This window comes from Schistocerca serialis, chromosome 4, assembly GCF_023864345.2.
Source record: "Schistocerca serialis cubense isolate TAMUIC-IGC-003099 chromosome 4, iqSchSeri2.2, whole genome shotgun sequence".
NCBI classification, from domain to species: domain Eukaryota; kingdom Metazoa; phylum Arthropoda; class Insecta; order Orthoptera; family Acrididae; genus Schistocerca; species Schistocerca serialis.
In genome coordinates this window covers 587,110,775-587,127,808 of record NC_064641.1, presented here as the reverse complement: position 1 = coordinate 587,127,808, position 17,034 = coordinate 587,110,775, and the positions used below count along the sequence as shown (strand labels likewise).

General features: G+C 41.2%; 1 protein-coding gene across 3 annotated transcripts in view; it reads left to right on the top strand.

Moving 5' to 3' along the window:
* The window catches only part of LOC126475336 (eukaryotic translation initiation factor 5B), a 425,184-nt gene that overhangs the window by 171,093 nt on the left and 237,057 nt on the right, over window positions 1-17,034 (top strand). For all 3 annotated transcript variants that reach the window (XM_050103135.1, XM_050103136.1, XM_050103134.1), the window contains exon 14: window positions 12,666-12,842. In XM_050103135.1, coding sequence (XP_049959092.1) covers window positions 12,666-12,842 — 177 coding nt within the window. The remainder of the gene's footprint in view (window positions 1-12,665; window positions 12,843-17,034) is intronic.

Genomic DNA, 17,034 nt, shown 5'->3' with positions numbered 1-17,034 from the left:
CATACACACAAAATTCAAGCTTTCGCAACAAACTGTTGCCTCATCAGGAAAGAGGGAAGGAGAGGGAAAGACGAAAGGATGTGGGTTTTAAGGGAGAGGGTAAGGAGTCATTCCAATCCCGGGAGCGGAAAGACTTACCTTAGGGGGAAAAAAAGACACACACACACACACACACACACACACACACACACATCCATCCACACATATACAGACACAAGCAGACATATTTAAAGACAAAGAGTTTGGGCAGAGATGTCAGTCGAGGCGGAAGTGCAGAGGCAAAGATGTTGTTGAATGACAGGTGAGGTTTGAGTGACAGCAATTTGAAATTAGCGGAGATTGAGGCCTGGTGGGTAACGGGAAGAGAGGATATATTGAAGAGCAAGTTCCCGTCTCCGGAATGCGAATGGACAGTTTGTTGCTGGTCATTCCCACATAGAATGCATCACAGTGTAGGCAGGTCAGTTGGTAAATCACTTGGGTGCTTTCACACGTGGCTCTGCCTTTGATCGTGTACACCTTCCGGGTTACAGGACTGGAGTAGGTGGTGGTGGGAGGGTGCATGGGACAGGTTTTACACCGGGGGCGGTTACAAGGATAGGAGCCAGAGGGTAGGGAAGGTGGTTTGAGGATTTCATAGGGATGAACTAAGAGGTTACGAAGGTTAGGTGGACAGCGGAAAGACACTCTTGGTGGAGTGGGGAGGAGAAGTCGTATCCCTGCTGGAGAGCCATATTCAGAGTCTGATCCAGTCCCGGAAAGTATCCTGTTACAAGTGGGGCACTTTTGTGGTTCTTCTGTGGGAGGTTCTGGGTTTGAGGGGATGAGGAAGTGGCTCTGGTTATTTGCTTCTGTACCAGGTCGGGAGGGTAGTTGTGGGATGCGAAAGCTGTTTTCAGGTTGTTGGTGTAATGGTTAAGGGATTTCGGACTGGAGCAGATTCATTTGCCACGAAGACCTAGGCTGTAGGGAAGGGACCATTTGATGTGGAATGGGTGGCAGCTGTCATAATGGAGGTACTGTTGCTTGTTGGTGGGTTTGATGTGGACGGACGCGTGAAGCTGGCCATTGGACAGGTGGAGGTCAACGTCAAGGAAAGTGGCATGGGATTTGGAGTAGGACCAGGTGAATCTGATGGAACCAAAGGAATTGAGGTTGGAGAGGAAATTCTGGAGTTCTTCTTCACTGTGAGTCCAGATCATGAAGATGTCATCAATAAATCTGTACCAAACTATGGGTTGGCAGACCTGGGTAACCAAGAAGGCTTCCTCTAAGTGACCCATGAATAGGTTGGCATACGAGGGGGCCATCCTGGTACTCATGGCTGTTCCCTTTAATTGTTGGTATGTCTGGCCTTCAAAAGTGAAGAAGTTGTGGGTCAGGATGAAGCTGGCTAAGGTGATGAGGAAAGAGGTTTTAGGTAGGGTGGCAGGTGATCGGCGTGAAAGGAAATGCTCCATCGCAGCGAGGCCCTGGACGTGTGGAATATTTGTGTATAAGGAAGTGGCATCAATGGTTACAAGGATGGTTTCCGGGGGTAACAGATTGGGTAAGGACTCCAGGCATTCGAGAAAGTGGTTGGTGTCTTTGATGAAGGATGGGAGACTGCATGTAATGGGTTAAAGGTGTTGATCTACGTAGGCAGAGATGCGTTCTGTGGGGGCTTGGTAACCAGCTACAATGGGGCGGCCGGGATGATTGGGTTTGTGAATTTTAGGAAGCAGGTAGAAGGTAGGGGTGCGGGGTGTCGGTGGGGTCAGGAGGTTGATGGAGTCAGGTGAAAGGTTTTGTAGGGGGCCTAAGGTTCTGAGGATTCCTTGAAGCTCCGCCTGGACATCAGGAATGGGATTACCTTGGCAAACTTTGTATGTGGTGTTGTCTGAAAGCTGACGCAGTCCCTCAGCCACATACTCCCGACGATCAAGTACCACGGTCGTGGAACCCTTGTCCGCCGGAAGAATGCTGATGGACCGGTCAGCCTTTAGATCACGGATAGCCTGGGCTTCAGCAGTGGTGATGTTTGATGTTGGGAGTAGGATTAAGGTTTTTTAAGAAGGATTGAGAGGCAAGGCTGGAAGTCAGAAATTCCTGGAAGGTTTGGAGAGGGTGATTTTGAGGAAGAGGAGGTGGGTCCCTCTGTGACGGAGGACGGAACTGTTCCAGGCAGGGTTCAATTTGGATAGTGTCTTGGGGAGTTGGATCATTAGGGGTAGGATTAGGATCATTTTTCTTCATGGCAAAGTGATACTTCCAGCAGAGAGTACGAGTGTAGGACAGTAAATCTTTGACGAGGGCTGTTTGGTTGAATCTGGGAGTGGGGCTGAAGGTGAGGCCTTTGGATAGGACAGAGGTTTCGGATTGGGAGAGAGGTTTGGAGGAAAGGTTAACTACTGATTTAGGGTGTTGTGGTACCAGATTGTGTTGATTGGAATTTTGAGGTTTTGGAGGGAGTGGAGCTGGAAGTGGGAGATTGAGTAGATGGGAGAGACTGGGTTTGTGTGCAATGAGAGGTGGTTGAGGTTTGCTGGAAAGGTTGTGAAGGGTGAGTGAGTTGCCTTTCCGGAGGTGGGAAACCAGGAGATTGGATAGTTTTTTGAGGTGAAGGGTGGCATGCTGTTCTAATTTGCGGTTGGCCCGTAGGAGGATGCTCTGAATAGCCGGTGTGGATGTGGGAGAGGAAAGATTGAGGACTTTTATTAAGGATAGGAGTTGACGGATGTGTTCATTGGCTGAGTTGATATGTAGGTGAAGGATTAGGTGGGTGAGGGCAATGGATTGTTCAGTTTAGAACTGGTATAGGGACTGATGGAAAGAAGGGTTGCAGCCAGAGATGGGAACTTTAAGTGTGAGGCCTGTGGGGGTTATGCCAAATGTCAGACAAGCCTGAGAAAATAAAATATGCGAGCGTAATCTGGCTAGGGCGAAGGCATGTTTGCGGAGGGAATGTAAATAAAACTTAATGGGGTCGTTGTGGGGGTGTTGTGAGGGTGACATGGTATTAGAAGGTGGAAAGTTTAACATGAGGTTGAAATGAAAATGAAAGATAAAAATATGTGGGGAGAGATAAAGGTGAACTAGAAAGCAACTGGAGATCTGGTATGAAAAAAGGCGAAAAAGTGTTGGTTAAGTTGATCGTGTGGTGAACTTGGGTTGGTAGACAGCGATGTGCATAAAGGTTAGGTGGCTGTGTTGCCGCCAAAACACGTTAAAGGACGGAGAAATTCGGGAAAATTTCGAAAAAACGTATTAAAAAGAGTGGTGTTGTGGTGAAAGATTACGAAAATGGGGCTAACAATTGTCTGACGAAGAAATAATGACGTTAAAACCTGTGGGGAGCGGCTAAAATGATTAGTGATGTGCGAAAAACGGAAGTGGAAATAAAGTGAAAGTAATTAGAACTAGCTGAAATGGTTGTTTAATACGTGAAAGCAGCTGTTATTGAACTAGAAACGGTGGATTTTATAGCAGCGGTAGGTAGTGTTGAAAGCGGAAAATAAAATTTTTTTTGGTTATGGTTTGGAAGTGGGTTACGTATTATTGAGTATATATAGGCGGGATAAAATTGTACAGTAGATTACGGTAAAAAGGGGAAGGTGAATACAAAGTGAGACTACTGGTAAAAACAGAAAGAGAAAATAAAGAGAGAAAGACGACAGGAAAGATTTCGAAATGCAACAGCGACAATAACAAATGTAATTGTTAGGTTCAAATTAATGATATGGTTGTAATAGAGGGAAACATTCCACATAGGAAAAATATATCTAAAAACAAAGATGATGTGACTTACCAAATGAAAGTGCTGGCAGGTCGACAGACACACAAACGAACACAAACATACACACAAAATTCAAGCTTTCGCAACAAACTGTTGCCTCATCAGGAAAGAGGGAAGGAGGGGAAAGACGAAAGGATGTGGGTTTTAAGGGAGAGGGTAAGGAGTCATTCCAATCCCGGGAGCGGAAAGACTTACCTTAGGGGGAAAAAAGGACGGGTATACACTCGCGCGCGCGCGCACACACACACACACACACACATATCCATCCACACATATACAGACACAAGCAGACATATTTAAAGACAAAGAGTTTGGGCAGAGATGTCAGTCGAGGCGGAAGTGCAGAGGCAAAGATGTTGTTGAATGACAGGTGAGGTATGAGTGGCGCAACTTGAAATTAGCGGAGATTGAGGCCTGGTGGGTAACGGGAAGAGAGGATATATTGAAGAGCAAGTTCCCATCTCCGGAGTTCTGATAGGTTGGTGTTAGTGGGAAGTATCCAGATAACCCGGACGGTGTAACACTGTGCCAAGATGTGCTGGCCATGCACCAAGGAATGCTTAGCCACAGGGTGATACTCATTACCAACAAACACTGTCTGCCTGTGTCCATTCATGCGAATGGACAGTTTGTTGCTGGTCGTTCCCACATAGAATGCGTCACAGTGTAGTCAGGTCAGTTGGTAAATCACGTGGGTGCTTTCACACGTGGCTCTGCCTTTGATCGTGTACACCTTCCGGGTTACAGGACTGGAGTAGGTGGTGGTGGGAGGGTGCATGGGACAGGTTTTACACCGGGGGCGGTTACAAGGGTAGGAGCCAGAGGGTAGGGAAGGTGGTTTGGGGATTTCATAGAAGAGGTTACGAAGGTTAGGTGGACGGCGGAAAGACACTCTTGGTGTAGTGGGGAGCATTTCATGAAGGATGGATCTCATTTCAGGGCAGGATTTGAGGAAGTCGTATCCCTGCTGGAGAGCCACATTCAGAGTCTGGTCCAGTCCCGGAAAGTATCCTGTCACAAGTGGGTCTACTGTGGGAGGTTCTGGGTATGAGAGGATGAGGAAGTGTCTCTGGTTATTTGCTTCTGTACCAGGTCGGGAGGGTAATTGCGGGATATGAAAGCTGTTGTCAGGTTGTGGGTGTAATGCTTCAGGGATTCCGGACTGGAGCAGATTCGTTTGCCACGAATACCTAGGCTGTAGGGAAGGGACCGTTTGATGTGGAATGGGTGGCAACTGTCGTAATGGAGGTACTGTTGCTTGTTGGTGGGTTTGATGTGGACGGACGTGGGAAGCTGGCCATTGGGCAGGTGGAGGTCAACATCAAGGGAAGTGGCATGGGATTTGGAGTAGGACCAGGTGAATCTGATGGAACCAAAGGAGTTGAGGTTGGAGAGGAAATTCTGGAGTTCTTCTTCACTGTGAGTCCAGACCATGAAGATGTCATCAATAAATCTGTACCAAACTTTGAGTTGGCAGGCCTGGGTAACCAAGAAGGCTTCCTCTAAGCGACCTATGAATAGGTTGGCGTACGAAGGGGCCATCCTGGTACCCATGGCTGTTCCCTTTAATTGTTGATGAGGCAACAGTTTGTTGCGAAAGCTTGAATTTTGTGTGTATGTTTGTGTTTGTTTGTGTGTCTGTCGACCTGCCAGCACTTTCATTTGGTAAGTCACATCATCTTTGTTTATAATTTTTTGTTTTTTGTGGCGGCTACAGTGAAGATCTCTAGCTCTTTAAATAAGTGTCTGCAGGATGATCTTGGATGAGCTCCAGCAATTATTCGGATTACATGCTTTTGTGCAATGAACACTCTTTTACTCAATGATGAGTTACCCCAGAATATGATGCCAAACAAAAGCAGAGAATGAAAATAGGCGTGGTAAGCTAATTTACTCAGATGTATATCGCCAAAATTTGCAATGACCCTAATAGCATAAGTAGCTGAACTCAAATGTTTCAGCAGATCGTCAGTGTGTTTTTTCTAGTTCAACCCCTCATCAATGCATACACCTAGAAATTTTGAATACTCTACCTTAGCTACCAATTTCTGATCGAAGTCTATATTTATTAATGGTGTCATTCCATTTACTGTGTGGAGCTGCATATACTGTGTTTTGTCAAAGTTTAATGAGAGCCCATTTGCAGAGAACCACTTAATGACTTTTTGAAAAACATCATTTATAATTTCACCAGTTAATTCTTGTCTGTTGGGTGTGATAGCTATACTTGTATCATCGGCAAAAAGTACCAGCTCCTCATTTTCGTGAATATAGAATGGCAAGTCGTTAATGTATATGAAAAACAGCAGAGGGCCCAAGGATGAACCTTGCGGCACCCCATTCATGATTGTTTCCCAGTTTGAGAAATCACCAGTTTTTTGCATATTACGTGAACTGCTTATTTGATCTTTCTGCACTCTTACAGTTAGGTATGATTTAAACCATTTGAGCACTGTTCTATTCATACCACAGTACTTGAGCTTATCTAGAAGTATTCCATGATTTACACAGTCAAAAGCCTTTGAGAGCTCACAAGAAATCCCAACGGGTGACTTCCTGTTACTCAGAGCATTTAATATTTCGTTAGTGAAAGTATATATAGCATTTTACATTGAAAAACCCTTCTGAAAACCAAACTGACATTTTGTTAAAACTTTATTTTTACAAAGGTGTGAAGCTACTCTACAATACATTACTTCTTCAAGAATTTTGGATAAGGCAGTCAGAAGAGAGATTGGGTGGTAGTTATTGACATCAGACATATCCCCTTTTTTATGCAGTGGTTTAACAATGGCATACTTCAGTCTATCTGGGAAAATACCCTGCTCCAGAGAGCTATTACATATTTGGCTAAGAATCCCACTTATTTCTTGGGAACAAGCTTTTACTATCCTACTGGAAATGCCATCAATTCCATGTGAGCTTTTATTCTTGAGAGAGTTTATCATCATCCTAATTTCAGAAGGAGAGGTGGGTGGAATTTCATTTGTATCAAATGATGTGGGTAAGACCTCTTCCATTAACTGCCTTGCTTCTTCTAAGGAACATTTAGATCCTATTTTCTCTACAACATTTAAAAAATGATTATTCAGATGTTTTCGACTTCTGGCTCATTGTTTGTCAAGTTTCCATTCGATTTGTTGGTAATGCCGTCATCCTGTACTCTTGGTTGCCCTGTCTCCCTTGTAATAATATTCCAAATTGTTTTGATTTTGTTATCAGAGGTATTAATCTGACATGATGCACATGCTTCTGGGCTTTTTAATAACGTTTCTTAATGTAGCACAGTAGTTTTTATAATATTTGGCTGTTTCTGGGGCATTACTTTTTCTTGTTGTTAGATACAATTCCCTTTTATGGTTATAAGATATTTTTATTCCTTTAGTAAGCCAAGATTTTTTCATGGTTTCTTATAATTGGATTTAACTACTTTGTTGGGGGAACAGTTTTCAAATTCTCTTACAAGTGTATCATGAAATAAGTTATATTTTAAATTAGCGTTGGGTTCCGTGTACACCTCATCCCAGTCTAACTGCTGAAGATTTTCTCTGAAATTTCTAATTTTTGAGTCATTAATTGAACGCACAACTTTGGAGGGTAGTTTTGAATTACTGAATGGAGCTATGTCATATACTGTAACTAGCCGAGCACCATGATCAGAAAGGCCATTCTCAACAGGGCAAGAATTTATGTTTTTAAACCTTTCTAGGTCTATAAAAAGTGTTATCTATCAGTGTGCTGCTGTCCTTTACTACCCGAGTAGGAAAATTAATGACAGATGTCAAACTGAAAGAACCGAGCAAGACTTCCAGGTCATGCTTCCTATTACACTCTTTCAGTGAATCAACATTGAAATCCCCACAAATAGTAATTTGCTTTCCCCTATCTGACATATAGCACAACAAGGCATGCAAATTTTCCAGGAATAAATGAGTTTCCTGAAGGGGGCCTATATATTTTTACAATTATAAAAGAGCACTCCTTCAGTTTAAGATGACAGGCACATGCTTCTATATGTTGCTCTAGACAAAACTTTTTTGTATCTAAGTTTTTTACACAATGATAACGTTTGACATATATGGTAACTCCTCCTCTCACCTTATTCTCTCTACTCATATGTGCAGCTAGTTTATAACCACTGATATTTATCTTTTCCATATAAGACACAATCTGATGCTCAGACAGGCGTAGTGTATCTATTACATTATCAGATTCAATGTCATCTGAACAAACCTGGAGTTCATCTACTTTATTCTTCAATCCCGGAATATTTTAGTGAAAAATGGTAACATTATTTTGTACTTTACTTTTGTGAGAATCTGCTTTTTTCTTTAATCCACCAGTATTTTGGTTAAATATCGTAGCATTGTTATTTACTTCCTTGTTGTGAGAATTTTGTGAGTTTTGGACCTCTTTAGCACCTGCCTGCCTGAACTTCTCATTGGACACTGATGTTAGTCTAAAAAAGAGCTACATCCGTGAGTACTAGTGTCCCCCTTATACATTTCGCTAACATTTGAGGTGTAGGCCATGTCTATCAATAGCCTTGACCGGAACCAATCCAATGTCTGACAGAGTGGCCGCCCTACGCAACTGATCCAGCTCCATATTTACCCTCCTGACAGAGCGGTTCAACTGGGACTGATCATGCCGCACGAAAGCAGGCACCAGCCCAACATTGGCATGGGTCGTTGCCGAGGCTATTTTCACCAGGTCACACTCGCCAGGCTTTTGAGTGTGTTGATCACAAAATATTGCTCCAGAAGTTGGACCATGATGGAATAAGGGGAATAACTCACAACTTGTTCTTTAAGAACAGACAGCAAAAGGTTATCCTCAACAGTATTGAGAATAGCTATCATGTGAGGTCCAAGTGGGGCACGACCCCAGGGATCAATGCTGGGACCACTCCTGTTCCTTATTTATATAAATGGTATGCTCCCTAGAGTTACAGGTAATTCTAAAATATTTCTGTTTGCTGATGACACTTGCTTGGTTGAAAAGGATGTTGTGTGCAATGTTGGAGAATATCATCAGTGATACCAAACAGTTCAAATTTCTAGGTGTTCAGATAGATACAAACTGTTGTGGAAAGCCCATGTTCAGGATCTTTTTCAAAGACTTAATGCTGCATTTTAGAACAGTATGTGAAGTAAGTGATTGTTTGACACAAAATGTGTGTACTTCGTTTATTTTCATTTGCTTTTGATGTGTGGCATTATATTTGGGGGTAAATCTTCACTTTCTCAAATGGTATTTTAATTCAGAAACTGGCAGTTCGGCTTTTAAGTGGTATAAGTTCATGAACTTCTTGTCGTCCACTATTCATTAGTCTGGGTATTCTGACATTGACATCTCAATATATGCATTTTTTACTGTTGTTTCTTGTTAACAATATCAGCTTATTCACAATAATTAGCAGCTTTCACTCATTTAATACTAGGCAGAAATCCAGTCTGTTTATGGATTGTGCTTCCTTGACTCTTGTGCAGAAAGGCATGCAGTATTCTGCTGTATCCATTTTCAGTAAGCTACCACAAGAATTCAAAAATCTTAGCAGTAATCCGTGTGCTTTCAAATCTAAACTGAAAAGTTTCCTCATGGGTCACTCCTATTCGGTCGAGAAGTTCCTTGAAAAATTAATCTGATTTCGGTGTTATATTTTTGATTGCATTTACATACATTTGTAGATTGACATCATTTTAGGATTCATAAACATTTTATTACCTGTTATTACTTTTCTGTTGTAATTTCTTGCACTGACAGGTTCCATGACCATGGAAACTTGCTCCTCAATTTGGTACTACGGAACTAATGTCTAAAATTAAAAAAAAAATTGGAACATTAACTTCTTCTTTGGAAGCAGATCTGCACCCTTGTTCTGCAAATCATTATTTTTATACCAAATATTTGTTTCAAAGGTTCCATTTCACTTTTTGGGAGGGAAGAATTGATTATGTATATGGAAGTCCGTAAACCTTTTCTGCCAACAGGAAGAGTTAACTTTGTGTTCTGAAGTTAATGAGTATTTTTGTAGTTTGATATTGCATTGTCATATTTTCAACTTTCCTCTTAAATTTTGTTGGCATGGTTGTTAGTATAGCATTTGGAGGCTGATGTTTTTGCAGTTGTCCAGTTCAGTGTGTGATTTTCTTTTGTTCATGTTTCTGAGCATACGAGGGTTGCTCAGAAGCAAATGCATCACTTCTTTTTTCAACAACTTTTTATTGAACACAATGAAAGGTGCTTACAAGAAAGAATGATGTTTCTTCTACATTCCTTATTTTTCCATTCATCTCCTTCCCATCCTGTGGTCTTCATCCATCGAAACAAGGGCCTTATACACCCTGTCGGTGCCACTCCTTGTTCTGGTCACAAAGCCATTTCCTCACTGTGCGAATCACTTTGTTGTCCTCAAAATGTTTTCCATGAGTGGCATCCTTTAACTGCCTAAACAGCTGGAAGGCTGAGGGAACTAGGTCAGGGCTGTGGGGGGGATAGGGTGACACTGTCAAACCATGTTTAGTGATGTACTCTGAAATCTTCAAACATGTGGGAGGCTGAATGTTGTTATGTTGAATCAGCCAACTGGGTTGTTATCACACTGAAGTCACTGGAAACGCTTTTTGACTTTGGTTAATGTGTTCATACATGCTTCAGAATTAATTGTGCTGCCTCTTGGCATCTCGAATTGCAAGTGGATCTTGTCAGGTGTGACAGCTGTGAATGATTGCCAGGAATGCTGCATATCTCGGAGCTCTACCAAAACTGCCTCTGAACTACATCACTTACAGAAACCATTTTGAAACATAGCTCTGTCAGAGGCAGGCCGGGATAAGGGCAGCGGGGGGTGTCAAACTGGGTATTTGCTCTGGGCAGCAATTTCAGGTGGCCCCAAATTCACTTTGTTGCAGAAAAACAACCTTATTCCACAAAGCGCCTAGCATCCAGTGCACCTGGTTCTGTCAATTGTCCGTATGATTTTGAAATACATGACTGTTTGTTTTTGAATATTTTTGAACACATTCTAAATTGACTAGTGAACAGATCTTAAGTTGATTTTTGAATGCGTGCAATAGTGTACATGACGTCTGCCAGGGGAATCCCCATCGCATCTAGAAATAAAAAACCTTCCCGCAGACAACAGGGGACAGTGCTACACGAACTGAGCCAAATAAACCCAAACAGGTGAATGCCAATTGCTGATTTTTTATGTGGTTGATTGGGTGTGCCAATGATAATTGTTTTTATAATTAGTATTGATTCAGACTTCCAGAGTGGAAATGAATGACTGACAGGAATAGCAGCTAAGAAAGATTATATAATATCTTCTCAGTGTATCCAAGAAAATGAAATTTTAATAGAAAATTTTTGCCGTAACTCTGTACCACTAAGGACCATTTGTACAGTCCCCGGTTAGCGGCTGCTTAACTTCTACTCTTGAAATAGTGCAGAAAGCATATATGAACATGTAATAACACCTAACTGGAAAATAAACAATGGATAACAGAACCAGTGATTCTGGCAGGGTTTGCGAAGATAACCGGAGAATAAGTTTTGACAATGGCAAGAATAGTTACAGAATTAGTGATGGCAATATTTTTTGTTAGAACAAGGAACGAGAAGAAATGGGGACACCAAACAAATTATATGGAAGAATATGACTATTTCAAATTTATATAAAAATACTACTGCTGCTACTACTACTACCACAACAACCACCACCACCACCACCACCACCACCACCACCACCCCACAACCATCACTTTTTGATCTCCTGCTTGAGAAACTGGAGCATATGAACGAAATGTGAAACTGTTTTCTAACATAAAACGCTTTGCTTGTAGTAGGCCTAATAGGCATTTGATATTGGCACTTTGTGAATTATATTATGTCATTTTTTATGTAAATGAGGTAGATAATAACCATTTGTGCCTAAAGAGTGTCACTTATTTGGTGTATGTTACAATTGCTGCAATATTAGAAAGGCCTATTTTGTTTTATCTCGCAAATAGTGACAAAAAGCGTAGTCAGATTGAGAAACCACACCAGTCTTCGGTACTATTCATATTAACGGCTTTTTCAGTATTAGACAATGACATTTTGATTTTTCATGTAGCAAAATGTTTGATGAACTTTGATGAGGCACTAGATCCTTTTGCATAAAGGAAAGCCTGCCATGTAAAGCTGTAGCAAGATTAGAGAGGAAAAAATGCTGGGACCTAAGGATTGAAGAAGTCATCAAACCGGTGACTGGGAGCAGCAGGGGCACCACAGGACATTTTAATTCCCACTGTCCTGAATATAGGTTTGATGGTTTCCATTGTACACATGTTTGAATTCCACAGAGTAAAATACTGTTATGTGCAATAGAAGAAAGCTGTGCGATTAGATGTGGCACTGCACTTTGGCACACTTGAGACCAAATAACATGTCTTACATTTCCTTGAACATATATGTTTATATGTGTCAAACTCTTCAGAAAGATGTGTGCTACAAAATGAACATATTTTTGAATTTTTTAAATTTTTTTGTTGCATTGCATCTCAAACACTAGAGTTTTTGCCCCATTTTGGAAATATCTTAGATCTGGGGCTGGTTAGAGGCACTGAAAAATTTGCATGCTTGTACCAGAAACATCAAATAATGTATACCTAAAATTTCACGTTCATACCACAGTTGTTGACTGAGGAAAGACAACGTGGTACATTAGTTTCTGGGTGATCCTCGTATTCAGTGACAAACTGTGGTGTCTAGTTTTTGTTATTAATACTTGCCATTAATTGGAAGGCTTCTCTGAACAAAACTGAACTTTTAAAAATTATTTAATTTTTGTCTAATCTGTGTGGTGTTTCAAAACTGCTACTAATCTTGTAAATTTTCCTTACAGGCAACAGTTTTGGAGGTGAAAGCTATACCTGGCCTGGGAACAACTATTGATGCAATTTTAGTCAATGGAAGACTTCGAGAAGGTGACACCATGGTCCTTGCAGGCACAGATGGTCCGATTGTGACGCAGATTAGATCCCTCCTGATGCCGCAGCCCATGAAGGAATTACGTGTGAAGGTATGTACTTACATCCAAATTTGTTGTTTTTTCATTTCTGTCGATACTGGCCTATAATTTAGATAAAGTCAATGGTTTTAATTAGTTTTTTTTTTTTTAATTTGTAAATACTATATAAACAGATGAGTCGAAACATTATGGCCACAACCTGCTGCAAAGTCGAATGCCACCTGGCGGTACTGTAGGCACATAATACTGTCGGGAAATTATATAAGCAGAGCAGAGATGGATGGGGAATCATTCTAATGACTGGAAGGACTACAAATGAGAAAATGAACCGAAGCAAGCAACTTTACCAAAGAGCAGATTCTTATGGCATTGCGCCTAGAACTAGCATCTAGGAAACTGCAACACTGGACTGCTGTTTGTGGGCTACTGTTGTGAACATCTCTGGAAAGCAGTTGAAGGATGGTGAAACAATGAGTAGGCAACAAGATGTGAATGTATACTTTCCCAGCATATACAGCTGGTGAAGAGTTCTCGGGCTTCTGCCACCCAGCTGGAAGCCCGAGAACTCTTTGCCAGGCAACAAGATGTTTAACATAGATGTTTCACCACAGAACGTGAAGGTTGGAGATTTGTCCACTATGTAAAGTGGGATAGGTGGTGACCTGCAGCACATCTGATAACAGGGTACAAAGCTGGTGCAGGCACAAGTGTTTTTGAGTATACCATTCAGCAGACATTGTCTAATGTAGAACTCTGCAGCAGACAATTCGTAAGTGTGATTGGACATCATAAGTTGTGATTGCAGCAGGCACAGGCTAATCGATATTGGAACATGACCCAATAGAAATGTGTTGTCTGGTCAAACGAATCATGTTTCTTATTATACCAGCTTGATGGTCATGCTTGGATATGCTGTCATCTAGGCAATTGGCTGCTCAAAACATGCACTGCACCACAGAATAAGGCAAATGGGGACACTGTTGTGCTGTAGGGGACACTTTCATCTGGGTGTCCATAGGATGTTTGGCAGTAATCAAAGACACTGTTACAGCAGTGGACTAAATGACCATTATTGTCGACCACTGGCTTGATGCTTCATACTTGATGCTTCCTCGAAGGCTGCGGGCACTTTCCAGAAGGCTAACTGGGTCTTCACAAGACCAGCTATCACAGTTTGAGCAGCATGGTAGTGCACTGATATTGATGTTTTTGCCACCAAATTCACCAGAACTGAACCTGATATAACACTTCAGGAACCACAAATCTCCAGTCCGTAAATTATTAGATGGGTATGACCTCTGTGTAGACATCTAATGCTGCGTACCATGGGAAACTTACCAAGAATGTCTTGAATCCATGCCACGCGGAAACATTGCTGTATTGCATTGAATTCCAGAGGTGGGCCAACACGCGATTAAGAAAGTAGTCATAATGTTTTTCCTTGTAAGTGCATATTTTAGCAAGAAAATTTTAATTTACTGCCATAGTTACTGTACAGTAATGTGTTGATAAGAAAAGACATTGAAATTTTGGACAGATCTTCAATTTGAAGCTTCAACAAAAATTCGCATTAATTTTTTTTTTTAAAGAGAGAATTGTCATGGCTGCCTGTGAAGTCATTTGGAACTACTTAAGATGTATTTTTAAATGAAATTAAGTGCTAAATTCTAAAATTTTGCATGCATAATTCCTCCAGTTTCTCATTGACACTGATGGAACCTGAAACTTCCTGGCAGATGAAAACTGTGTGCTGGGCCGAGACTCGAACTCGGGACCTTTGCCTTTCTGGAAACATCCCCCAGGCTGTGGCTAAGCCATGTCTCCGCAATATCCTTTCTTTCAGAAGTACTAGTTCTGCAAGGTTTGCGGGAGAGCTTCTGTAAAGTTTGGAAGGTAGGAGACAAGGTACTGGCAGAAGTAAAGCTGTGAGGATGGGGCATGAGTCATGCTTGAGTAGCTAAGTTGGTAGAGAACTTACCCGCGAAAGGCAAAGGTCCCGAGTTCGAGTCTCGGCCTGGCACACAGTTTTAATCTGCCAGGAAGTTTCATATCAGCACACACTCCGCTGCAGAATGAAAATCTCATACTGATGGAATCTGTTTATTCTTCTCATTGCTGCGTGTGTTACATGTTGTTAATGCTGTATGGACAAAGAAATGAGCCTTATATGCAGTGGAACTTCAATTTCATGTTCTCCGATTTTCAGTGCCTTTTTTTCTAAAAAAAAAAAAAAAAAAAAAAAAAAAAAAAAAAAAAAAAAAAAGTTTTGAGGGCACTCTGACATTGGATATAATCAACGAAAATTACTTGTAACTGAAGCATGGGATACCACCCGTCTGATTTTAGCCATGACGTCATCAACATGTAGAACTATAAAAAAAAAAAGTATCAGACTCTTCAGTTGACTTTACAGCTCAAATAAAGCAGGCAATGCTGAGAAACACCCAGACATACAAGAGAATGTGGTATGCATATCCGTTTAGCACTACCATCGCCCACTATTTGCGGGCGAGGGCTCTAAATGCTTGTCGAACTGGCTGCCAGCAACTCAATTGTCGAGAACGGTTGCCGCAGCTTCTAAATGCTTGAAACAGTCAATGACATTGCTTTTCCCTCCAAAAACCGTACTGGTATCGTTCATATTGCAATTACCAACACAAAAAAATGAAATAAAAAATTTACGTCCGTGAAATAAATCTTTGGTGTTCTTCCAAGATCTCAACATCGTAAAAAAAAAGACTTTGTCGATGAAAAAGTTTAGGGGTACGCATCCCCCAGCGTTCTTTCAGAAAAACAGCACTGCTGATTTTACATCTTTCATGATCTACACCATAAATTCGTGGCCCCTGTGAAAAAACTAAAAGATCTTTGCTGAAAATTCCCCAATTTTACATTTCTTCCTAGTATGGTTGACCTCGATTCTTTGTTCTTACTCGTCTTGCTTGACTTCATCCTGTTTTCTTCCTACTGACATTTGAAGTGACTGAACAAATTATAAGTGGCACAAAAGACAGATGGTTTGCACCTGAGTAGTGGCGGAGTTAAGGAATATTTTAGGCTGGTGTGGAGACGGAGGGACAGGAAGTGTTCTGAACTGAGCCAGTATGTGATGAAGGGGTCCAGTCACCACCTTTTCTTGTGCCACTTATAACTCAGTCTCACCTTGAATTCCTGATGTACTGTATTTAGCATCAATATCAGTCGTCAACCTTTTAAATTCAGACACTGAGTTTTAAAGAATATGCCTGGTCATAATCAAGAAAAGTTGGTCGTTTCTAGCTAGTGAGCTTCTACTGGCTGGTGTATTGTTATGTCGCCGAACAGTCAACGCAGCCACCACACCACACTTTCGCATTAACATGTGCATGCCATTTTGTTTAGCTCACTATGTAATAAGTTTAGAGACCTTAGCCTACGAAGCATTTGAAATTCCTAAATTACTGGATTATAATCTATAAACAGGCACAGAAGCTATTAATCAGTCAGTGAGAGAACTTCACTCTGCTCCTCCTAGGTAGCAATCTTACTAACTCTGAGAAATTTGAAAATTTTACTTCATGTAATAAACCTATTAGGAAAAAAGTAGGTTTTGCCACTAGTAACACTGTAGGGTACATAACTGAAAAGACTTTTGCAAATGTATGTGGTAATTGAGCCATTTCCCAACACACTACTGCGACAAATTATACATTAAAACATGCTGTTTTGAGAGTTCTTTCATTTTATATTCACCTCAAAAATAGCAAAAATTTATAGCCTAATTGGTGAAATAAACAGAAAGCTACAAAATATGGTGAAAACTGCCACATTAAAACATCTCAGATGTTTGTTTTCCACCTGCAGCCAGTAGCTGTTTAGCATGGTGACTTGATGCTAATGCAGTGTCTTCTAACGTATAGAGTGATAAACAGGAAGCTTATTTGGTGGCTAGATCCAAAGTATGGCAGATGTGATTGGTGTACAGCAAATGGAGTGACCGCAGCTTCCACTTAGGTTTAATTTATGTAGCTATACTCCATATGCCCTGCACTAACATACATTAATTTTGCTTACAGTGGTTCTTCTAGGAGTTTGTCAACACAATCTGGAACATATTGAGCCTCAAATGACTGCAGCCAAAATAGGCTTCTCCATTTGCTATTTGCAGCACCACAATTAACAGGACACGTTAAATGAACTGTTGGGTGATGCCTTGTTTGTCTTTGTTGCAGTCCTCAGTCATGTTTAATACATTGTGATGGCA